A 26,072-nucleotide genomic window follows, 5' to 3' on the forward strand; every position below is an offset into this window, starting at 1 on the left:
GGTTGGGCCATTAGTGTAGAACTGTGGTGACCCCCGAGTTAGCATCCTGGTGTGACTGGCTTGAGTAAAAGTGAGCTGTGGTGAGAATGGGGGCCAAAGGATCAAAAATCCTGCCAGTCCCACCCAAAGGCACACCTGCTGCTTATATGTACGTACATTATAGGTCGTCGACGTGTAAATATTTAGAAAAATGGAATTGGTATACCAGAAATGATCCAAAACTGCAGTTTCCCCTGAAGGGAAGTTTTGACCTTGACAGGATTGTACACCTCAGGGGTGCACTCCTTGTCAACGCCATGCCTGTATTGTGAAGGTTGTTTTGTGTCGGTTATAGGTTTGGGGTTAGAACCCCCGAGATAGAAGCCACTATGAACCCTGGGGAAGTGAGTAACCCCGGAGTAGTCTAGAGATAAGGTTGGCCAAGGCTCCCGTCAGCAATAGGCAGACAGTGGAGGGGCCGTAAAACTAGCTGCCAGTAATTGGAGCTAACAGCCCGTAGATGTGCCAGTGAATGCTGAAATAATTAAGAGTTACACCCTGATTGCTGGTGAGAGGGGCAAAGGGGTGTGATGTGTTTTGTTGTATGTTTTGTCCACTGTGCTAGCCTGTCTGTTCAGTGTTTTATATTTAGCCCTTTAGGGATGCCTGTCAGCTAGGTTGTAATTGTCTGCCCGGTATCCATAATGGGGGCAAGGGGGAATCTAAGCAGATTCCCATGCCAGAGAAGGGCACTCCAGTCACGTATATATACCCAAATTATGATCCTAGAAAGTAGGCAGGGAGCTGTTGCCCAGCCTCCACTGGCCCCAAGGGAAAGAAATATCAAAAGATTTACTTTTAATTTACTTTGTAAATTAAATTGTGCAATCTGCTGTACCCCAAATGGTGTGTATCTGGATGTGTCTGATCCCGCTCACAATGAGGTCCTGGCAGGTTTTCAGAGGGATACTCTGAAGGAGCAGACTGACCCCAGCCCTTCCTCGTTGCAACAGGAACGGCTGGTTAAGGTCTCTCCCTCCCTGTGGGCATTGTGAGCCGATCATGCCAACCGGGTTGGGCACATTGGGGCTGCCCAACTGGCTGAAATTTGCCTAAACCCAGCAGGACCATTTCCCAAAGTGTAGTAAACCCTCTCTCAAACTAGACCGAGAGAGGAATTTTACTGTGCTGTTCATGCTGTTGTTTTCAGTGCTGAGGGGTTGTTACCGCCTCAAGGGAAGCATGTATTGAGTCCGGACATAGAAAAAATGTCATTATTAAATAAAATGCATCAAAATATAATGTGTGTATGTAAATAGATAAATGGGGGGTTAAGTCAAAAGCCCGCCCTCCTTGCTAAATTGGTAGTGAAACAATGCCTATGCCCATGGAGAGAAGAGAAGAGAAAAAAAAATGTAGCAAGAAAAAAGGATTGGGCCCAAACAAGCAGGCAACCGCAGTTTGAGGAAGTTAAAGAAGGAAAGTTAAAAGTTAACTCTATAGTTATTGGAGGAAATTAAGCAATAAAACTATGTATAAATATTAAAAGAAGGTGTTATGAGAAGAAATATCTTGGTTTCTTTGCAGTCATTCCTTTGGGAGTGTCTGTGAATAATCCAGGCAAGAGGTTATATAAGTAAAATCATTTGACTGTAAAAGAGAGTCAATTTTGTTAAAAACACGTATGGTGGGTACAATCTTTGTTTTATAATAAATTGGTGCTGTTTTGGGGTTGTAAAAACAAACAAAAAGAAACTAGTGTTAATTTTGGAATTTAGTATTTAATCCTTAAGGTAATGTAATGTGTTATAAAATTTTGGTAAGAGATTTTAAATCTGTTTTGGTAATAAATAGCAAATAAAAGCTGTAGTAAATACCCCACACTAATCCTTAAGGTGGCTCTATGCAATCAACGGTTACATTGTCAAAGGAAAGCCAAAATGGATTATGTTTTCCATTTAAAAATCAACATGTATTTAAGAACAGAAGTTAAAAGATAAAAACCATTAAAACCTGACCTGTCTATAAAACATATACAGGAAATATGGGGAGTAATTTGAGTAATTCCTCAGTTTTGCCTGCAATCAGTAAGGGTATTTATAAAGAAAAATTATTTAGATTAATTTTATGTTTGAATGTTGTAATTGTAAGTATGTGTTAGTTTTAGTAAAGTATTTCCTTGTTAATAGACAAATGCCAAAACTGCTGTAAAACTTTGGCATACCTGTGAGTAGCAACAGTGATTGTGAACTTAATATACTGGACACATTGTAACAAGTTATGTGCAGCTTCACAGATCTAGTATGGTCACATGCCTTTTGAAGGCCACTCCCAACTGAAAGGCCAGATTAAGCTTTTATAAAATTTGTACCAGGGCACCTAATGCAACTATCAACAGTGCCCTGCTGGCTTTGGCTCAGATGGACATTCATTTAATAAATAACACAATGTTTAATTATTGTAAGAAACTAATGAAATGTGTTAGGTCTTTTTATATACAGTAGCTCTGCTGCTTGCTGAAACCAGAAGGCTGAATCTACATGGAGGTCCACCAGTGAGAAACTACTCTGGCCTCATCAAATCCTGTTAATTACCAACACCGCTGTGAAGTGCCGAGAACTGACTACCTGCCCATGTTTCTCACTGTAATGACTCTCCAACTGATGAACAGTCTATCTTTCCTTCTGGCGTTGTTGCTCCTTCTAGACAACAGGAGTAAAGGACAGGGTAAAAATGTGGCAACTTTTCCTTTGTCTGCTGACAGACCCACTGAGCCTTTGAATCTTACTAAGAACACAACCTTTCCACCTGAGGACATAATAAAGCCTCCAAGCAAGCAAGGTGATTGTACTAGAAACCTCTCCCTTGCTGCCTCACTGCCGGACAGCTAAGTGAATTAAGACTACGAAATCTCGAAGAATAGCTTGCGGAAGCTAGCCAAAGCTACCTGAAAATGAAACTTGTAGTGTTCCTCAAACTCTCCTCCTTAATGAACTTGGGGTGGGATGGGGCTGATGGAGCAGCTGGATGGTCGCTCGGTAGCGCCCAAAATTTTGTTGCCTTGCTTTGCTCATGTGCCTCATGGTTTGGCCCATGTGAGCAAAGGAGGGATAATTGCACTGGTGTCACGACACTAGTAGTACACAATAGTGGTAAGCCAGTCCGGACTAACCGGCAGCTCACCCCACTCTGTGGGGCCTGTCTGTGAATATCTGGATTGACTTTATCAACATGCCAAACGGTTGATCATATGAATATGTGTCTGTATAGTCTCTGGATGAATTGGAGCCTTACCTTGTGCAGAGGCTGCCTCCATCACAGTAGCAAAGAAATTGTTTAGGAATTTTTATTCATAATTCGGTCACTGTTTATAAAAAAATAGTAAATAAAATGCTAGTTTCTGGAATCTGTCAGGATACTCATGAAACGGTCCCCTTTGCTATTTGGTTACCTATTTGGTAAATAACCAAACGTATATCCACAGAATTTGTCTGTTTTCCTGCCTAGAGGCCACCCCTGTAGCAGATAACATCACCTGTACCTTATTACAGTATTCTCCCTCTCATACTACGAACCCAGAGGCATCGCGGGAAAATATCCACGTATATAACCAACAGTTGTGGTATAGCCCCTATAGAAAAGAGACCCAGAGGGATTCAAATGAACTATACTTAATGCCACGTTAGGGACTATCAGGTTTACTTTACCGTTCACTCACTTTCAACTTGCCGCTATCTATCCAAATTGTTCCTAAACGGGCCATTTAACTAATGTTGCAACACCTTTGGAGTCACAGGTCCAGGAAAAGAAGGAATATCACTGACACATTGTGGAAAGGGGCCAACAGTGCTGCCTCCGCTTGGACTTTGCTATTTGTAAAACCTAACAGCATGAAGGTAGATTGGGCCAACTGGAAAAGTATACCCAGTCTTATTACTAGGGCGTAGTTAACTCAGGTGTAGGCGGGAATGGGTGAATTGCACGTTATTTCAGCCCTTAGTTCTATGACCCAGAAGGTATTAAGAGAGGTGGTATTAAATATCACTGATGCTGGAAAGGAATTGCAGTGGGATCTGGCATGTTTGGGATTTCCTGGGTGACCAGCTAATGGCCATTCAGAGTGATCTTGAGAACCAGGCTTGGCCCACGGCCCTTACAGACATCTCAGGTGTACCATCTGACCTGTGGTCATGGAGGCATATTTGGAAATTCTCTGGGTAAAAGTGCGTGCATTCACAGTGCTCCTTTGAAGCATATGGACCAGTTAAGGAAGTGTGAGCTTCCACATACCTAATCCTTCCAGGCCCGTGGGAAGGATGTATATGAAATTGGGTGATTTACCAAGACATTTGAAAAAATCAAGCCACCTCATATGCCTAGCCAATTCATAGTTAGTGCTCCTAAAATAACAATATTTGAATTGGGATAGAAAACCATTGAATGCTCTCGCCATTAGAACCCCCACAGCTTCAGTGTGTATGTAAACTGAAGCAAGGAGAAGTTCTCACAGTTTTGTTAGAAGAATATAAAACAAGCAACTATCCTGACAGGACACCTGCTTCTTTAAGCTAATGATAGTTGTGTGCTTGTAGAGACCACTATTAACAAGACATACATTTAATCTCACCACTGATGGAGACAGTCATATATTGAATTGGCCTAAAAAGAGACATTTTGTAACCAGCCCTTTAGGCTTAGATACCCTTTAATTGGACCACCCTAGTACCTGACTGGTTCCAGAATTTGTTTGCAGTTTTACCAGAAGTACAAAAATTTCTGAACTTCAATGGCAAATTCACATATTCCAGAATATATATCAAAATGAAAATAATGCTTTTATATAGCCTATAGGGTTTCTATTTTGTGTACTAAATATGATGTTTTGTGTTTTGTAACTAAAACCATTTAGTAATCCCAATCCCATCATTTTATTGCCATAGAAATGTTATTGCTTTGTTATTATTGTTTGGTATGGGGTTATGTTATTGTTGCTTTTGTAATGGATGCATTTATCATTGCTTGCCCAGTTTTAACTGCTAGATTTAATGCATAAGAGCATGTGAAGCTAATAATAATTAGTGAACTTTATGGCAAAGTTGGAAAGAAAGAAAGCCAGAGGCAGTGATGAATGTGTATACAGATAAGCAGGACAAGAAGGCAAATACGATAAGTTTGTCTTCAGGCTGTGTTGAACTTTGGTTCAACTTGTCTCTGTGTATAAGGGTAAGGGAGGAGGGGGACAGAGTGATGAAAGAGTGATAGATAGTTGCTTCTGTGTGTCAAAAGGTAAAAGGAGTCACAGTGGAAAGTTCCCAAAATGGAAGAGTGGCTTTTCTGTACAAAGGGCATGTGGGGGCAAACAGATGTGGTCAGGGCCCCAAAAAGAGGAACTAGAATTGGATAAAGGGAAACCAGAATATCTGTTATATTATAACAGCTGAGCTTGCTTTTAGAACTAGAGTAGAGGTAATAGAACAGTAAAACCACCCCACAGCCCTAACCGGTTCGTAATCGGTACCACAAAAATAAGACTGGATCTCTGGATAGGACTAGGTAATCTATGGACATTATGGTCCTTAGAACCCCCTCAACTCCAGTCCATCTGAAAGCTTAACCCTGGAGAAATTGTTATTGACCATGATCATATTTGTTGGGAAGATAACGGCCACATAACAACCCTTGCTTCCCAACCTCTTTGAATATTCACATTGAGGAGGTTGATGCCATTGGCATCAAAAGGAGGGAAATGTTAGGGATTTTAAGGGGTCCCACTTGCCCCAGACTGTGTCCCGCTTGCCCCAAGTTGAATTAGCTGAGCATAATTAATATTAGGCCATTATAGGTCAGCTTGATATTAAGACATAGGATAGCTGGTATGGCATAATCGAAAGGCCAACAGGAGAAAGGGGAACCAACGCCTACTGATAATTGTGAAACATGGCCTAGTATAACAGCATATTAGCAATGGAAAATTAATCACATGTAGTTGGGAGGGGGCTTGCTGTGCAACTCTATTGGAAGCAGTTGTATTGCTATATAGGACAAAGGTTGACTTCTGCAAAACTTGTCTGTCTGTATGAGGGGGGGTGATGGGGGGTGATGGTAATGAAGAAACCAGGAAAAAGGGGAACTAAGGAAAGCTCAGCTAGAATGCGACAAGAGCCTTATCCAATGCAACCGCAAAGGAGGGGTCTTAAGGCAGACAGACTACCAACGAAAACTGTCAAAGAACAATAACAGGAAAAACCAAATAAGGAAATCTAAGTACGTGTTAATTTGCGGTTTTAACCTTTATAAGCTTGGTAAAATTTGTAACAGGCAGAGGGAAGCTTAACCCTCTCCCTGCATGCATGCTTGTAATAATAAAGGTGCCTCAAGGCTGTGTCTGACCCAAAATCAAAGGCGTGGTTAATTTTTCCACGACAGAGTCAAGCATATTTACAGATGCACGTCGATGAAAAGTCCCAAGAGCTGTTGACTATTGTGACTCATAAGGGGCTTTATCGATACTGTCGCCTACCCTTCGGAATCACATCGGCTCCCGCTCTGTTCCAGAGGGCTATGGACCAGATCTTGTGTGGCTTGTCAGGAGTTCAGTGCTATCTGGATGATATCCTGGTCACTGGAAGAAATGAAGAGGATCACTTAAGGAATTTAGAGGCTACCCTACAAAGACTGGAAGAGTATGGCCTACGAGTTCGCAAAGACAAGTGTGAATTCTTCAAGCCCTCTGTTGAATATTTGGGACACATCATCGATTCTGCAGGTCTTCATAAGGCCCCTGCAAAAGTTAAAGCTATTGTGGAGGCTCCCCCACCTCGAAATGTAAGCCAGCTGCGCTCATTTCTAGGACTACTGAACTATTATGGAAAGTTCATCTCACAGTTAGCCACACTGCTAAAACCACTTCATGAGCTCCTTGGGCAGAACAAGGCCTGGAAGTGGACTGAAGCCTGTGATGTTGCATTTAACAAAGCTAAGGATGCATTGTTAAATTCTGAAGTTCTAACGCACTTTGATCCATCCTTACCCCTGCAATTGGCCTGCAATGCTTCCCCTTATGGAGTGGGAGCGGTCGTGTCACACATTATGCCTTCGGGAGAAGAAAGACCTATTGCTTTTGCTTCACGCACTCTAAGCAAAGCAGAAACTAACTACGCCCAAATCGAACGTGAGGCATTAGGAATTGTTTTTGGAATTAGGAAGTTTCATCAGTACCTGTTTGGGCGAAAGTTTACTCTTCTTACAGACCATCGACCTCTGACATCAATTTTTGGACCCTACACAGGCATTCCCCCATTAGCTGCTAGTCGTATGCAATGTTGGGCATTGATACTTTCTGCACACACATATGAAATCAAATATCGGAAATCCACTCTGCACGGCAATGCAGATGGCCTCTTAAGGTTGCCTTTACCGGTCAAACATCAAGATAGTGCCCAAAAGGAAATCTTCTACTTTGAACAGGTAGAGAATACACCCATCACTGCTACTCAGATAAAGAAGGCAACCCGCGTTGACCCAGTATTATCCCAAGTTATGGACCTGGTGATGCATGGAAAATCTCGACAAACCTCTCCGGTCTCACCCGACCTTGTTCCCTACATGTCCAGGCGGATGGAGTTATCGGTCCAATCTGGTTGTTTGTTGTGGGGGAGGCGTGTCATTATTCCACCACCCCTGAGATCACAGATGTTAGAACAGCTACATTCCGGTCACTGTGGAATAGTGCGCATGAAGGAAATTGCACAAAGCTATTTTTGGTGGCCTAGATTGGACAGTGCTATTGAAGAGAAGGCAAAAGCTTGTATGTCATGTCAGAGTGTAAGAAATGCACCCCAGTGGGCACCCCTACACCCATGGGACTGGCCTGAAAACCCGTGGCAACGTATTCACGTTGACTTTGCTGGCCCCCTTGAAGGAAGCATGTTCTTGGTGGCAGTAGATGCCCATTCTAAATGGCCAGAAGTAGATGCCCATTCTAAATGGCCAGAAGTCTTTAGTCGTTTTGGTCTGCCAGAACAACTTGTGAGCGACAACGGACCGCAGTTCGTCTCTCAGGAGTTTCAAAATTTTATGAAGGCAAATGGGATACACCACATCACGTCAGCACCATATCATCCGTCCACCAACGGATTAGCTGAAAGATTTGTGCAGACAATGAAAAACGCTTTGAAATCAGCAAAGGGACAACACTCCATTCAAAAGCGTCTGGATACCTTCTTACTTTCCTATAGAAACACACCTCATGCTACGACCCAGGCTTCCCCAGCCTTTCTAATGATGGGACGACAGCTGCGCACTTGCTTTGATCTGCTGAAACCTTCTGAACCCAGACAAACTGTGCAACATCAGCAGCAATATCAAGTCATCAGACGGGCACCCAGAGCAAAAGTGCTGCAGTAGGGGGACTGCGCTGGTGAGTATCTGAGTGTCTGTTGGGGGGGCAGTTTGGCAGTTTGACTGTGTGCTTGATTGTTTGATTGCTTGTTTGACCAGTTTGATCTGGGAGTGCTTTGTTCCAGCTGGGCCTGACTGTTATAAAAAGGCAGTCAGCTGCGAACCAGCTGAGCAGCGAACAGCAGAGAGGCAAACAGAAGGAGTTTGCCTGGGAGTTCGCCTGGAGAGAGCTCTTAGAAGGAAGAGACCATGGATGCTGAGCAATCCGCCGTTGTGACCTGCACAGGATGCACCATGTTCGTCTTCCTTCCGCAGGATAGGAGCGACTTTGTCTGTACCAAGTGCAAGCTGATCTCCATCTTGGAAGAGAAGATTCAAGGTCTGGAGAAACGAATAACAACCCTGCATTCCATAAAAGAAAATGAGGATTTCCTGGATAGACGTCAGGATCAGCTGCAGCGGGCACAACGTTCTGAAGATTCAGAGCAGGCTACGCAGCGGGGACAGAAGGCCAGCGAGGATAAGTGGCGGCATGTGACTTCTAGAAGGGGAAAGAGTACCAGAAACATCCATGTACCAGAAACACAGATACAGGTGAGCAACCGTTTTCATGTTCTCTCCACAGGTATTAGTGCAGAGAGTGGAGTGGATGATGCACCTGAGGGAACAGAGCAGAAGGAGACTCCACTGATTGGAAGGCATGAGATGCACCTTCCTAGGGATGGGGGTTCCACGACCACCACTCCCAAGAGGAGGAGGAGGGTGGTGGTGGTCGGGGACTCTCTCCTCAGGGGGACTGAGTCATCTATCTGCCGCCCTGACCGGGAGAACCGAGAGGTGTGCTGCTTGCCAGGGGCTAGGATTCAAGATGTGACGGAGAGACTGCCGAGACTCATCCAGCCCTCGGATCGCTACCCCTTCCTGCTTCTCCACGTGGGCACAAATGATACTGCCAAGAATGACCTTGAGCGTATCACTGCAGACTACGTGGCTCTGGGAAGAAGGATAAAGGAGTTTGAGGCGCAAGTGGTGTTCTCATCTATCCTCCCTGTGGCAGGAAAAGGCCAAGGTAGAGACCGTCGAATCGTGGAAATCAACGAATGGCTACGCAGATGGTGTCGGAGAGAAGGGTTTGGATTCTTTGACAATGGGATGGTCTTCCAAGAAGAAGGATTGCTAGGCAGAGACGGGCTCCACCTCACGAAGAGAGGGAAGAGCATCTTTGCAAGCAGGCTGGCTAACCTAGTGAGGAGGGCTTTAAACTAGGTTCACCGGGGGAAGGAGACCAAAGCCCCGAGGTAAGTGGGGATGTGGGATACCGGGAGGAAGCACAAGCAGGAGATTACAAGAGGGGAAGACTCCTGTCTCAGACCAAGAAAGCGGGACAATCAGCGGGTTATCTTAAATGCCTATACACTAATGCAAGAAGCCTGGGGAACAAGCAGGGAGAACTAGAAGTCCTGGCACAGTCAGGGAATTATGATGTAATTGGAATAACAGAGACTTGGTGGGATAACTCACATGATTGGAGTACTGTCATGGATGGATATAAACTGTTCAGGAAGGACAGGCAGGGCAGAAAAGGTGTGGGAGTTGCGTTGTACGTAAGAGAGCAGTATGACTGCTCAGAGCTCCGGTATGAAACTGCAGAAAAACCTGAGTGTCTCTGGATTAAATTTAGAAGTATGAACAACAAGGGTAATGTCGTGGTGGGAGTCTGCTACAGACCACCGGACCAGGGGGATGAGGTGGACGAGGCTTTCTTCCAGCAACTAACAGAAGTTGCTAGATCACAGGCCCTGGTTCTCATGGGTGACTTTAATCACCCCGATATCTGCTGGGAGAGCAATACAGCAGTGCACAGACAATCTAGGAAGTTTCTGGAAAGTGTAGGGGACAATTTCCTGGTGCAAGTGCTGGAGGAACCAACTAGGGGAAAAGCTCTTCTTGACCTGCTGCTCACAAACAGGGAAGAAATAGTAGAGGAAGCAATAGTGGATGGGAACCTGGGGGGCAGTGACCATGAGATGGTCGAGTTCAGGATCCTGACACAAGGAAAAAGGGAAAAGCAGTAGAACAGAGACCCTGGACTTCAGAAAAGCAGACTTTGACTCCCTCAGGGAACTGATGGGCAAGGTCCCTTGGGAGAATAACATGACGGGGAAAGGAGTCGAGGAAAGCTGGCTGTATTTCAAAGAAACCTTATTGAGGTTGCAGGAACAAACCATCCCGATGTGTAGGAAGAGAAGTAAATATGGCAGGCGACCAGCTTGGCTTAACAGTGAAATCCTTGCTCGTCTTAAACACAAAAGAACAGCTTACAAGAAGTGGAAGATTGGACAAATAACCAGGGAGGAGTATAAAAGTATTGTTCAGGCATGCAGGTGTGAAATCAGGAAGGCCAAATCACACTTGGAGTTGCAGCTAGCCGGAGATGTTAGGAGTAACAAGAAGAGTTTCTTTAGGTATGTTAGCAACAGGAAGAAAGTCAAGGAAAGTGTGGGCCCCTTGCTGAATGAGGGAGGGAACCTAGTGACAGAGGATGTGGAGAAAGCTAGTGTACTCAATGCTTTTTTTGCCTCTGTCTTCACAGACAAGGTCAGCTCCCAGACAGCTGCACTCTGCAGCACAGTATGGGGAGGAGGTGACCAGCTCTCTGTGGAGAAAGAAGTAGTTCGGGGCTATTTAGGAAAGCTGGACGAGCACAAGTCCATGGGGCCGGATGCGCTGCATCCGAGGGTGCTAAAGGAGTTGGCCGATGAGATTGCAGAGCCATTGGCCATTATCTTTGAAAAATCATGGCGATCGGGGGAGGTCCCGGATGACTGGAAAAAAGCTAATGTAGTGCCCATCTTTAAAAAAGGGAAGAAGGAAGATCCAGGGAACTACAGGCCAGTCAGTCTCACCTCAGTCCCTGGAAAAATCATGGAACAGGTCCTCAAGGAATCAATCCTGAACCACTTAAAGGAGGGGAAAGTGATCAGGAACAGTCAGCATGGATTCACCAAGGGCAAGTCATGCCTGACTAACCTAATTGCCTTCTATGACGAGATAACCGGCTCTGTGGATGAGGGGAAAGCAGTGGATGTACTATTTCTGGACTTTAGCAAAGCTTTTGATACAGTCTCCCACAGTATTCTTGCCAGCAAGTTAAAGAAGTCTGGGCTGGATGAATGGATGGTAAGGTGGATAGAAAACTGGCTAGATGGTCGGGCTCAACGGGTAGTGATCAATGGTTCCATGTCTAGATGGCAGCCGGTATCAAGTGGAGTGCCCCAAGGGTCGGTGCTGGGGCCGGTTTTGTTCAATATCTTCATTAACGATCTGGAGGATGGTGTGGACTGCACCCTTAGCAAGTTTGCAGATGACACTAAACTGGGAGGAGTGGTTGATACGCTGGAGGGTAGGGATAGGATACAGAGGGACCTAGACAAATTAGAGGATTGGGCCAAAAGAAATATGATGAGGTTCAACAAGGACAAGTGCAGAGTCCTGCACTTAGGACGGAAGAATCCCATGCACTGCTACAGACTAGGGACCGAATGGCTGGGTAGCAGTTCTGCAGAAAAGGACCTAGGGGTTACGGTGGACGAAAAGCTGAATATGAGTCAACAGTGTGCCCTTGTTGCCAAGAAGGCTAATGGCATTTTGGGTTGTATAAGTAGGGGCATTTCCAGCAGATCAAGGGATGTGATCATCCCCCTCTACTCAGCACTGGTGAGGCCTCATTTGGAGTACTGTGTCCAGTTTTGGGCCCCACACTACAAGAAGGATGTGGATAAATTGGAGAGAGTCCAGCGGAGGGCAACAAAAATGATTAGGGGGCTGGAGCACATGACTTATGAGGAGAGGCTGAGGGAACTGGGATTGTTTAGTCTGCAGAAGAGAAGAATGAGGGGGGATTTGATAGCTGCTTTCAACTACCTGAAAGGGGGTTCCAAAGAGGATGGATCTAGACTCAGCAAAGAATCCTGTGGCACCTTATAGACTAACAGACGTTTTGCAGCATGAGCTTTCATGGGTGAATACCCACTTCTTCAGATGCAAGACTTGCATCTGAAGAAGTGGGTATTCACCCACAAAAGCTCATGCTGCAAAACGTCTGTTAGTCTATAAGGTGCCACAGGATTCTTTGCTGCTTCTACAGAACCAGACTAACACGGCTACCCCTCTGATACTTGGATCTAGACTGTTCTCAGTGGTAGAAGATGACAGAACAAGGAGTAATGGTCTCAAGTTGCAGAGGGGGAGGTTTAGGTTGGATATTAGGAAAAACTTTTTCACTAGTAGGGTGGTGAAGAACTGGAATGGGTTACCTAGGGAGGTAGTGGAATCTCCTTCCTTAGAGGCTTTTAAGGTCAGGCTTGACAAAGCCCTGGCTGGGATGATTTAGTTGGGTTTGGTCCTGCTTTGAGCAGGGGGTTGGACTAGATGACCTCCTGAGGTCCCTTCCAACCCTGAGATTCTATGATTCTATGAAAAGACCGAACCTTTAGCCCAGGACAGCCAGTTTTGGCTCGGAATTATACTTCCAGAGCTAAATGGGTCCCGGCCACAGTCATCACTCAAACAGGACCTGTTTCCTATACAGTCCGGACTGCAGATAATCTTACCTGGCGGCGACATGTAGATCAGCTGTTGCCAGGTCATGCCAGTCTTCAGGACCCATCTGCAGTTGAGGGGTCTGACTTCACCCCTCCTGGTGAGACACCGAATCATGAGTCACCTGCTCCTGACTGTTCTCCTCCATTTCTGCCGGCAGCTGAGATACCCCTTTGCCCAGCACGAGCTGATACCACCTCCTCACCTATTCGTGCTGCGGACCCTGAGCCCCTAGTACTTTCGGGTGCAACAACACCAGAAGTTCGCCGTAATCCACCTAGAGACAGAAGGCCTCCTCATCGGCTGGATCTTTAGTTAGGGTGAACCCACGGTTATGGGGCAAAATAATCCCCAGGGTTTAGCCGGGAATGGAGGCAGTCTACCCTCCTTCTCTAGTTTAGTGTGTGTTTTATTTAGGGGATGTTCTTATTAGGGGGGGAGGAATATGTTGTGTATTTGGTTGTCATGGGTTTTGTTACTATGGCAACTGAGTTAGACTATTAAGGGATAGCTCAGCCGGTTTCAACCGGCTGAGTGAGCTCTCTGTTTCTGTAAATGAAATGGAGGTTTTGGTTAGCTGTCTGCTCTCTGGCCTCAAGTGATTGTTTCCTACACCGGCTGCCCCAAGGACTTAACACTTTGACAGGCTGTGTGTGATTCATAAGATTCCTCATGACCAGAAGATGCCCACTATAGTTGCTCATTTAACTGGTAAAGCACTGGATATAGTCAATAAAATGCCAATTGATGGTGCTTTAGATTATTGTAAATTCAAAGAAATGGTTTTGAAACAATTTTAGATTAGCCCTAAAACATATAGAGTGAAAATTAGGAATCTTAAGAGGGGTGCTGGTGTGTAACGTGGAATATGTAAACAAAATGAAAGATTTGATGGGAAAATGGGTAAGGGGTAAAGGCGTTACATGCTTTGAAGGAATGTTTGATCTTGTTTCTCAGGAGCACTTCTGAAATATATATAAAGATGATGTGAAATAGTGTCTATGGAACAAAAAGTTGAAAACTGTGGATGAGATGGCTTCTCTAGCTGATGATTTTGAGCAGACACACACCTCTATTGTAAATAAACTACAGACAGAGGGGTTTACACGGGGTGGGAAGCATGATCACATTTTACCCCATTCCTCTAATCCCCAATCTTAATCTGCTGCAAAAACAAGAGAGTCCAGAAGGTGCTATCACTGTAATTCACTGATCACCTGAAGAATAAATTCCCTGTGCTCAGAGGAAGCAGGCAGCAGATAGCCCATGTGAATGCTGAGATTCTGAGCGCACAAGCACCTCAGGCAGCTGTCAGTTATCGTACTAGGTTTGTAAAATTAGCCTCTGCACAACTAGGGATGAAGCACTGTCAGCATTAATGGCAGGGAACACCTTGCGTGGGAAGATACAGGGGCAGAAATTTCTGTGATTAGGAGGAGTGTAGTGCAACAAGGTGACATATGACAGGACAGATGGCAGAGCTTTTATTATTTGGTGGTTACAAAACCCTTTTGCCTTTGGCTAAAGTGCACATAGAAAAGGAGGGTTTGGAAGCTGTATGATCAGTGGGGGTGGTAGACGATAACCCTATTGATATGCTAATTGACAATGATTTCTTCCATGTTGCTCAGGCTGTTAAAATGTCCGTCTGCAGCAAGAAGGAGCGTTCTGCTGGGCCCTCAGAGGGAAAGGGGAAAGTCCCAGGAACTGCTGAAGGAATGAGAGAGTCTCCTTGATTCCCCTGCAGGAGGGGGAAGCTGCATGCTTCCAGGGGTAGGAGTAGTTGAGACCAACTCCTGCCCTTCAGCTGAAGGCAGCATCGCCTCAGGGAGAAAAATGTCCATGTTGCTGCTAAGCAAGGGACAAACCCAATGCTAGGGCGCATATGGAGATGTGTTCCAGTGGGGAGCCCAGAGAAGTGTGATAGAATCATAGAAACGACTGAGGAGGTGGGTGTGGGTTCCTTTAACATTGCAGCAGGAGGTAACACCACCTCATGAAGGGAGGGAGGTGTGGAGCCTGCCACTGAGACAACTGTCCAGGCTGTTAGCTGTGAGCCCTTCCCGGCTGACCAGAGGAGAGCTCCCACTCTAGAGACCACAGGGGTATGTGTCCTAGAGGGGGGCCCAGGGGAGGAATAGTGGGAGTACAGGAATGTCTCCTCATTGATGACATTTGGACGTGCAAAACCTGGAGAGGGTTGCAGCTTGTCACAGCCTCACAGTGTGAGGGGGAGCCCATGTTGGTTTGCCAGAGGGCTCAGCTTTCCAGGTTGCATCCTGGGCAAGTCCATCACACCCACCTAACGACCAATCCCTGATAGACTGCAAGTCCATTTTCTTCTTGTCATGTGCTCAGTTACTAACAGAGAGACCGTGGTTACAGCAAGGAAGCCAGGACTCCTGGGTTCTGTCTGTCATTCTCTGTGTGACCTTCACCAAGTCACGTCTCCCTTTGCCTCAGTTTACCTATCAGTATAATGGCTATATGTTCATAGCAAATTTCCTTTCCTAGATGTTTTGAAGAGCCTTCGATTTAAGGTGCTGCACAGTATGATGATAGTTACTGATGAGAATTACTGATCTCTGATCCCTTAGCGATAGCCCCATTTGCCTGCAGAAAGTGTTCGTATCTCCCTTCAGCCATCCATCTCCAGATCTCTCTGACTACTAGCTACCCATTAATACTGGGTATTTACAGAGTATTAGACCCTATGGAGAGCTGGCCATTATCCCTGGTTTTCTTACTAATCAAAAACACTTTTAAAATATACACAGAGCAGCTAATTCCTTTCTGACTCAGAGGAGAGCCCAAGAGTTTTCACCTCTTTTGGGAAGGTCCCTTAATTACTGTTTACTCCTAAAGCTGGATAAATAGCACAGAAGTACAGACATTGAAAGCGAGACATTGGCTAGAGTGTCTCCGATCTCCAGACAGTTTCCATTCAGATGCCGCTTCCCCCCGAGAGGCTGAATGAACCCCCCCGGGGATTGCACACAGCTATATTATAAACAGTGCACCCCTGCTGTGTCAGCTTTCGCCGTGGGCAGCTGCTGCAGATGCTGGGGTGAGAGAGGTGTGCGAAACAGCTGCCTGCAGGGGCTTCCCACGGAAGACACGTCTGGCTCAGAATTCACAGGTACCCAGTGTGACGTTATTGATATAAATTGGGACCATATAGAACATGGGTTGTAACCAAGGTCCTGCAGTGGCACCAAATCTTAGATAAAGGGGGTCATCTAAGGTGTCTAAGACCAGGTTATGGGTTGCTGGTTATAATTATGCTGTCTGTATGTCTGTATCATTTTTAGTTGAAGTTATGAATGTTGGCTCTATGCTGTCTGTATTTCAAGTTTGTGCTGTGCTTCTGGGGGAAGCCTCCCAGACAAGCTGGTGTTAGCTCTGCCTAGCCTGTTTGATGGCCCATTAAGGACCATCAGCTACACAATTGACCCATGGAGAGAAGGCAGACACGCCTTGTGACTCAGCAAGGTATGCAGAGACTTGTCCATGTGACTGCAGACTCCATTTTGCTGTGATTTTCCACAGTGAGAACAAAGAGATTCTTACACCTGGAAAAGTCTATATAAGGCTGATGCATCATCTCCATCTTGTCTTCAATCCTGCTTCTGACCTCTGGAGGGACTTTGCTACAAACTGAAGCTCTACACAAGGGACTGAATGACCCATCCCAGCGGGGGATGTATTCCAGAGACTTAATTTGAACCTGCAGTTTACTCCATCACTGCTGCAAGCCTGAACTAAGAACTTTGCCATCACTGTATGTAATTGATTCCATTTAACCAATTCTACCTCTCGTCTCTACCTTTTTCCCTTTGTAAATAAACCTTTAGATTTTAGATTCTAAAGGATTGGCAACAGCATGATTTGTGGGTAAGATCTGAAGTGTATATTGACCTGGGTCTGGGGCTTGGTCCTTTGGGATCGAGGGAACCTTTTTCTTTTATTGGGGTGTTGGTTTTCATAACCATTCATCCCCAGGACGAGTGCACTGGTGGTGATGCTGGGAGACTGGAGTGTCTAAGGAAATTGCTTGTGTGACTTGTGGTTAGCCAGTGGGGTGAGACCAAAGTCCTTTTTGTCTGGCTGGTTTGGTTTGCCTTAGAGGTGGAAAAACCCCAGCCTAGGGCTGTGACTGCCCAGTTTAAGCAATTGGTCCTGATTTGGCACTCTCAGCTGGGTCCCGCCAGAATCGCTCCGTCACACCCAGCTCTTGCTGAGGAGCTCACCTGCTCGACAAACCCAGTGCAATGTGGGTGTGATGGGATAGAGAGTAAGTCCGTGGTCCTTTCCACTCTGCACAGCCATTAGCCAGCCCAGGGCCCTTGCCACAGGGGATGAGTTTGCTCCAATATCACTGGCCAAAATGTTTCTCTTTGCTCTGCCCCTGGCTGATGGCCTCCAGCCCCGAGGTGGCTGCATTTCAGTGGCACAGAGAATCCTTCAGGATGAAAGGTTGTAGTAGATGGACAATACTTGGTATTCTGAGGCCGTGGCCCATATGTTCTCACGCCCCGCTGAGGCAAATATCCCCTTGGAGTAAGAACTGAGTAAAGACCTCAGGAGCCAGCTGTGTGTGAGTTAATGCACAGGGACTCTCACCTCCGCCTAGGGGCCTCTCGCCTGACTTTCTGATGGAAAGCATGGATGTGCTAGGGCTCCTCACTGTAATAATGGTATGAATTTTTCAACATGGGCAAGACGTCTTTTCTCTTGACTTCATTCGAAATGTTAGCTGAACCTTTATGGCTGAAACTTTCAAAAAACAATTCACCCGGAAGCAGACACCCAGTGTGAGAAATTTCAGTCCAAACAGTTAAAGTTTGGCAAATTTATAACCAACTGAAAATGAACTCTCCTAATTGAAGGTGTCAGACAGCCTTAACTAGCCACCAGCACCATCTATAATGGCCAATCCATTTGTGAATCCCATTCAGCTATGCTCTCTGCGCCAATAAAGTCTGTGGCAAGGAGTTCCACAGGCCAAATATGGATTATATAAACAAGTTTCTTTTCTCAGTGTTATATGTTCAGATGTGCAATGTAATTGAATGTTCCCTTGTTCATGTGTTATGAGCCAGAATAAATGCAAATGCCTCATCTACTTTCTTTATCAATAGATTCATAGGGTTTAAGATCAGAAGGGACAATTAGATCATCCTGTCTGACCACCTGTATAACACAAGCCATTACTTTTAACCCAGTTACTCTTGTATTGAGCACCATAACTTGTGTTTGGCTAAGACCTGGTCTACACTAAGATTTTACATTGTACATGTAGATGTAGACAGGGTGAGATGGGACCTGCAAGGGTCAGCTAGTCTAACCCCCTGCCAAGATGCAGGGTTTGTTGTGTCTAAACCATCCAGGACAGACGGCTCCAGCCTCCTTTGGAAAACCTCCAGTGAAGGACCTTCCACAACTTGCCTAGGTGACTGTTGCAATGTCCTCCTGTTCCTATGGTTAGGAAGTTTTTCCTGAGATTTCATTGAAATCTGCTCTGCTGGAGTTTGATCCCATTGCCTCTTGTCCTAACCTTTGTGGCAAGAGAGAACAACTTTTCTCCATTTTTTAATGGCAACCTTTCAAGTGTCTGAAGTCCACTATCATGTCCCTCCTTAATCTCCTCTTTCCCAAACTAAATATACCCAGTTCCTTCAGCCTTTCCTCTATGGTTTGCATTTCATTGCTTGGATCATCTTTGTCGCTCACCTCTGGATCCTTTCCGGTTTCTCTACAGAGCGGTGACCAGAATTGCACACAGCACTCCTCATACTGCTTCTTTCCAAATGCAGAACAAAAATAGTTCTTGAACACATCTACCTTTTCCGCAACATTAGCAACTTTCCTTTCTCCCTCTAGGGATTGGCCTTTACCTTTCCTAGGATTTCTTTTGTTCTTAAAATACTAAACTCCTTTTTGTTCTCCTTAGCCCTGCAAAGCATGGATTTCCCTGATGTCTTTAACGTCCTGCATCAATTTTCATAACTTCCAGCTAGTATTGCTAACTAGCTATTTTCCCTTATTCCCATTTGTTATATGTTGCTTTTCCCCCCTTAATTGCTGCCTTCACTTTGCTACTGAACTGGGTTTTTAACCAAAGTTCTCCACTTTCTTGATTGTGGAATCGTGGCTTTTTAGGTCTCTCATAAACTCTTCTTAAAGAACTCTCGAGTTCCATTCCCATTTTTCTGTCTACGTTTTTCCTCCCAATCATAATTTGTCTCAGCTTTGGGGAATTAGCCCTTTGGAAGGGTATGTGTAGATCGCTACTACTGGTTGGGAGCTGTTCTCTGTTTGTCCATTTCAATGTAATTGGTTCCTTTCTTTTATTTTGTTCTCCTCTATCCTGTGCTCCCTTATTTGTCTCTTCTCTACACTAAAGAGTCCCAGACTTTTCAGTCTGTCGCATATTCCAGACCCCCCTCTCTATCAGTGTTATAGAGTGCGGACAATTTATGAGTTTACGCTGCATAAGTTTTATAAAGGGTAAAACGGATTTATTTGGGTTTAGACCCCATTGGGAGTTGGGCATCTGAGTGTTAAAGACAGGAACATTTCTGTGAGCTGCTCTCAGGTAAACCTGCAGCTTTGGGGCAAGTAATTCAGACCCTGGGTCTTTGTTGGAGCAGACGGGTGTGTCTGGCTCAGCAAAACAGGGTGTTGGGGTCCTGAGCTGGCAGGGAAAGCAGGGGTAGAAGTAGTCGGCACATCGGGTGGCAGCTCCCAAGAGGGTTTCTATGATCCAACCCATCACAGTAAGGGTGAAAAGTTTGCTCAGGGTGCACTGCTGAGACCGAACACTTGGCTGCTGATTTTGAGCAGCCAGATACCAAGGCTATTAGAGGGGCACGATGGGGGGCAAGTCGAATCAGGGAGGCTTTCTGTTTTTAAAATGAGAACGAGTAATGTTTGTTGCTATGCTTGGGATTGTAATGCAGAATGAAGTCCAGTTTTGGTAGGTGGGAAGCAGTTGTGATTGTTCAGGCCCAGAGTTCAATATAAGGAAATGATACAACCGCCTGCTGCTTTGCTGCTGCCATCTGCTATCATAACTTCAGCGGAAACAAATCAAGACTGATTAATAGTCAAATAACTTTGCTTTTATTGCCAAAAACCCCACCACACCATGCACACACACACAGCTGAGCGTAAGTCCAGTTTTCATTTGAAAAGGTGTCTGTGGAGGTGGAGTGAACAGTAAAGTCAGGGGCGGCTCTACAAATTTGGCCGCCCCAAGCAGTCATGCACGGGAGGCGCCCCCGAGCCGCGGGAGCAGCGGACCTCCCGCGGGCATGACTGCGGAGGGTCCGCTGGTCGCGCGGCTCGGCTGGACTTCAAGCAGCTGCGGGCGGTTCGCTGGTCCAGCGGCTCCGGTTGAGCTGCCGCGGGCATGCCTGCGGGAGGTCCAGCCGAGCCGCGGGACCAAGGAACCGTCCGCAGTCATGCCGGCGGGAGGTCCACTGAGCGTCCCCTCCGCAGTCATGCCTGCGGCAGGTCCGCTGCTCCCAGAGCTCCGGTGGACCTCCCGCAGTCATGCCTGCGGCAGGTCCGCCGGCCCAGCCTGCCACCCCCCGGGAAAGGGCCGCCCCAGGCGAGTGCTTGCCCCGCTGGGCTCTGGAGCCGGCCCTGAGTAAAGTGAGAAGTCCCAGAAATCGGAAAGGAATGTGCGGGTGGAGTTTGGGAAGGACATGGGAAAGTGTTGTGAATGTGCTGAAGGGGAGGGCGGGCACCCATCTGCTCAGATTGGAGAGCAGGAGGGACTGCAGCATGGTGGTTTGCCACTCCCAAACTTTTATCAGCATCTCCATTGCATCTCTACTGTATGCCTCATTTTCTTTTCTTTCCTAATTGTCACTTTCCCTCCACTGCCTGCAATCTGTCTTGTCTGCAGCAGAGTACTGCAGCACCTCCCGGAACGTATCTGCCTTGTTCCGTCTTGGGCACTTTCTTATCCGGCGGAGACACTCGGCTGGAGTGGAGGGGCTGCCTCCTTTCAAGAACATAGCTGGTGAAGCACAAGTAACAATAAACAGAAGCATTATTGTTAAGTACACGGGCAGCATTGAAACGCTACATTAAAATATACTGCTGGTAACACTCCTATCACTTTCCTGCTGACCCTTGACAAGCACACATGCCGATGAACACTACAAGCATGGTGAGTGTTCTCAGGGGCGGGGGACGTTGTGCGTGGGAGAAAAGCAGTGTGAAAGGGGTCGCAGGGCACTTCTCAGGGGACAACACTCTAAAGTTTCCCACGCTTTTCCACAGATGGGGGACATTGTGGCAGATATCTCTCTCCTGAGGGTAAACAAGGAAGCAAAGGTGCATCTACTACATGCTTGCAGTTTCAGCCCCGGTCCCCATGCTGCTCGCCTGTGCGCTGCTTTGGTCTTTCCCCAAGTAATTGCAGAATGGCACGAGAAAGGCTCCCTCAATGGGGGAAGGAACAAAGAAACTCTGCAAGGAACCCCCAGCAGAGGATTGCAGAGTACCTGCAGGAACGTTTCCCAGAGGTCTCTCTGGAGGATTCCAGTGAAATCTCGCTGTGCATCAACACCCCGTTCTGCCATACGGCCTAGCTGCACGGGTAAATGCCCAGCACACACAAACACAGCCAGCCTTGTACATTTCTCTGTCCTCCACCCACCTCTGCACTTCACAGAGCAAAACCACTTACCGGGGGTCTCCTCCCCTCCTTCTGGCTCACCTGACTGTGACTACCGAGACTGGCTGGACACCTCCAGAGTGGAGAACAGCTCCTGACTGGACGCAGCACTGGGCAACCCCATCATGGGCACCACATCTTCCAATGTCTCCAGCTCTTCATCAATGACTTCCTCCTCTGGGTTATGTCCAGATTCCGTCAGCTCCAGCCCACTGAAGTATCCACGGGGCTTTTGGTGGTGGAAATGGGGTCGCAGCCAACTCCTTAGAAAAATGGCAGGTCTGGGGCGCAGCACCAGAGTCACCTTTTGCCTCCCTTGCCTTCTGGTACTCATGCCTCAGCTCTTTCCCCTTTGCTCTGCACTGCAGCTTGTCCCAATCATAGCCCTTTTCCCGCAAGCTGCAAGAAATCTGCCCAGAGGTATTGAAATTCCTACAGCTAGAGCACAGCTGGGACTCCTCAGCCTCCTCTCCCCAAATACTGAGCAGATCCAGCAGTTCCACAGTGGTCCAAGCGAGAGACCGTTTGCTGCATGGAGCCACCATGGCCACCTGGGAAGATGTGATGTGAACACTCCACGCCGAGCAAACAGGAAGGGGAATTTCAAAATTCCTGGGCCTTTAAAGGGGGAAGAGTTGAAAGTCCTGACCACAGTGATTAGGATGGGCATTGTGGGGTGCCTTCCAGACACCAGTTAAAGTGATGAAATCAAGTACGATGTCTACCCTGGCACTTTGGCAACAAAACTTTTGCATAAAACGCTATTAACATTTTCTCTCCATCCAGGTGTTTGTCCTGCGACCATCACCCAAGACCCTGGGCACATACAGGAAATCAGGGGAAGGTATGGTACATGCAGGAGACGCTGTTCTGCCTCAACGTTGGACACCTTCTCCCCTACTCCATGTCAGATTCCAACTCAAGCGATTTCACCAACCCCTCCACCTTCATCCTGCTGGGTATTCCTGGCCTGGAGGCAGCCCATGTCTGGATCTCCATCCCCTTCTGCACCATGTACGCCATAGCCCTCTTGGGGAACTTCACCATCCTGTTCATCGTAAAGACAGAGCTGAGCCTCCATGGTCCCATGTACTATTTCCTCTGCATGCTGGCTATCACCGACCTGGTCCGGTCTACATCCATCGTGCCCAAAATGCTGAGCATCTTCTGGTTCTATTCCAGGGAGATCAATTTCAGTGCCTGCCTCACCCAGATGTACTTCATTCTCAGCTTCACTACAATGCAGTCTTCGATCCTTGTTGCCATGGCTTTTGATCGCTACGTGGCCATCTGCGATCCCCTGAGACATTCCACCATACTGACAAACCCCATGGTGGCCAAAATTGGCCTGGCCGTGGTGCTGCGCGGCATCATGCTCCTACTGCCCCATCCCTTCCTGGCAAGGAGGTGGCCATATTGCAGAACCAACATCATTCCCCACACGTACTGCGAGCACATAGCCGTGGTGAAGCTGGCTTGCGCCGACATCAGTGTCAGTAGTTACTACAGCCTCTCTGTGGCATTATTCGTGACCGCTCTGGATGTGTTTTTTATCGCCGTGTCCTATACCCAGATCCTCAGGGCCATCTTCAGACTCCCAACAAAGGACGCCCGGCTCAAGACTTTTGGGACCTGCGGCTCCCACCTCTGTGTCATCTTAGCCTCTTACATCCCAGCTCTCTTCTCCTTCCTCACACACCGTTTTGGGCACAATGTGCCCCTGCATTTCCACGTTCTCATGGCCAACATGTACCTCCTGGTGCCCCCCATGCTAAACCCCATCATCTATGGGGTGAGGAACCAACAGATCCGGGTAAGGCTGCTCCAGCCCTTTACTCATAAATGGAACTAAAGTTTTCTCCTGGTTCTCTGGATCTCAGACTGAACTCTATGCAGAGCTGTCTGGTGACATGGTGCTGGGCCCTCTTCCCTGAACCACTGACTAGCCAGTCAAGAAGACATTAAATCCTTTCCTGACCTTACTGTGCTGTGTCAGCGTGACAAACTGGGGAATCTGCCTATGTACAACTCATAGGGTTGCCCCCTTTCTAATTGCTGGTAACTGGAAGCCTCAGGCCCTGCCCCTGTGCCCTGCCTCTTCCCCCAGGTTCTGCCCCTGCTCTGCCTCTTCCCTTCAAAGCCCCTCCCCTCACTCGCTCCTCTCCTCCCCACCCCCTGTCACTCTCTGGATCATCCCTGTGACATTCTGCACCCCAAAGCACCCATATTTACCATGGCGATGTAATTATGGTATGTTTTGTACAGAGTATGCCCTGTGAGGTATCATTCTTAAAGTCTTAATCTGCTAAACATTGATATCCCCTGGGGTTGTATGCGCTGTCATTGTATGTGAAGCTATGAAATCCTGCTATGTGTGAGTTACTAAAGTGTGATGTGAGGCTGGAAACACCCAAAACCAGCCTTTCAGGTATGTCAGAGGAGTAGCCAGACAGTGTTAATTGCTGTCATGAACACTCATCCAGGGACGAAGCCACTGGCTCAGGATTCTGTATAAGGAAGCCTCCTCATTGGGAGTATGGAGACAATGGAGAATGTTTGGCCAATGGGGGAAGACCCCTCCAGGTCACATGCACAGACTTTCCAGCAAGCTGGAAGAAACTATAAAGGATGGGGAGTGACATCATCACTTGTCTTCATTCCCCCACAACTGCATAGCAGATGCAGCCTGCGCCTCAAGAATCTGTAAACTTGTTTGTATCATCAGTTAAGGCGAGATATTGATCATTCAAATCCTATCTAGGCTGTACAAGTCTTAGGTTGCAAGTTTGTTTGATTTCCAAGGTAACCTGCTTTGATCTGTTTGTTATCTCTTATAATCACTTAACGTCTGTCCATCTGTAGTTAATAAACCTGATTTATGTTTTATCTTAACCAGCACGTTTTTGAGTGAAGTGTTTGGGAATCTTAGCTCTGTTAACAAAGGCCGGTGCAGATATTCTCCTCATCAAGGGGGGAGCAGGCTAATTAATGAGTTTACGCTGTACAGATCGCTGTGCAGTGCAAGATGGTCTAATTCTGGGTTTATGCTCCAGTGGGGATGCAAGTCTGAGGAGCTGGAAAACTGGCTGGTGCCTCCATTGGTGGTCCATGAGTGGCTTAGGTAAAGCACTCAGGTAACTTAGCTGGGTGTGTGGCACCACCTGCTGTCGTGTTAGGTGATAACAGGGCCTGGAGGGGCTGGCTGTGTGTCACCAGGAGAGCAGGGGGAGATGCCAACCCAGCTGAATGGTTTGGGGGCACAGCGGTTCCAATAGCTTCCAGGCTGCACCCTGGGGTTACATCCCGTCAAAATCTCCACCTCCTACTCAGCCTCCCAAGCTGGGCTCCCTCTGCTCCAAGGCTGGGACAGGAGCTGCTGCAGCCTGACAAGGAGCCTGTCTGCAGGTAGAAGGTGGCCCCGATTAATGACCCAATGCCTCCCTCCACCCTGAAGTAAACCGACATCTTTATACCGTACACTAGATATGTATAGAGTTCTTAAGTCAGTTTCATGGTAGAGATGGTGAGCTTTAGAGTTGCAAAGAGTTCTTTCAGAATTAATCCTTAGGTTGCAGTCCAATGTCCAATATCAGGTGTTGTCAGAAGTTTGTTGTCAGAGTGCTACCGGTGTGGTGCTCTGCTTTCTCCTTGTTGATATCACTCGGCTGTGTGCGTGTTTTCCCTCTGTGTGCTGACCCAGCTCTGCAGATAGCTGACACAGCAGACCCGATGAGAACCCCCAATAACCACAGAGTCTAGAAAGGTACGAAATCACGTCGATCAGGTTTATTGCGATCTCGGACACAGATTGCAGTTCCCCGTAGAGTACTTAGTCTACCGGGCATACTACTACTATGTGCCTCTTGGCAATGGATCCGGCTCAGTCAGTGGCGGGACTTTCCACTGCCCCCTAGGCCGGTCAAAGACACCGCCCCAGGGATGCATTCTTATACACAGATACAAACAAGTTACACATCACACCTGACATATGAGTTACAACCCCTCTACGTAGCAAGGTACAACCCCTCTACGTATTAAGGTGCCGCCTCTCACCTTGTACATGTTGGTTCGATCAAAACAACTCTATCCATCATAGTACCCTTTTGCCCCTGTCATTGGGATGGGCCAGCCTGTTCTTTGTTATCTGTGTGGAATGTGCAAGTATGTGAATGTTCTGATCTCTGGTGTCCAGTACCTTTTAGGTCCGTATCTTCTTGCAGCATCAGCCCTTTCCTTGCCAGCTTCTGTGAGCAGGGCCTGACTCTGGCTCACAGCTTAAATTTGCTTTATGTTAGCAAAGTCTTGACCATTACTTTAGTTCAGGCCTCAGTCCTCATACCGGGCCTCTGATACCAAGGTTTATGTCTTAGGGCCTCCTCTTACTACATCAGGGTGATCC

The 26,072-nt window shown here is 46.9% G+C and overlaps 2 protein-coding genes across 4 annotated transcripts in view; both read left to right on the plus strand.

The window, feature by feature from the left end:
• LOC123374091 (olfactory receptor 52K1-like) overlaps positions 1–26,072 on the plus strand; it is a 236,777-nt gene that overhangs the window by 182,595 nt on the left and 28,110 nt on the right. The window lies entirely within an intron of this gene.
• On the plus strand, positions 22,467–23,525 carry LOC123378242 (olfactory receptor 52E4-like). Its single transcript, XM_045031801.1, has one exon. It carries the CDS (start codon positions 22,527–22,529, stop codon positions 23,523–23,525), a length of 999 nt encoding a protein of 332 aa, XP_044887736.1. The 5' UTR covers positions 22,467–22,526.

The sequence above is a fragment of the Mauremys mutica genome, chromosome 1, assembly GCF_020497125.1.
Source record: "Mauremys mutica isolate MM-2020 ecotype Southern chromosome 1, ASM2049712v1, whole genome shotgun sequence".
NCBI lineage: Eukaryota > Metazoa > Chordata > Testudines > Geoemydidae > Mauremys > Mauremys mutica.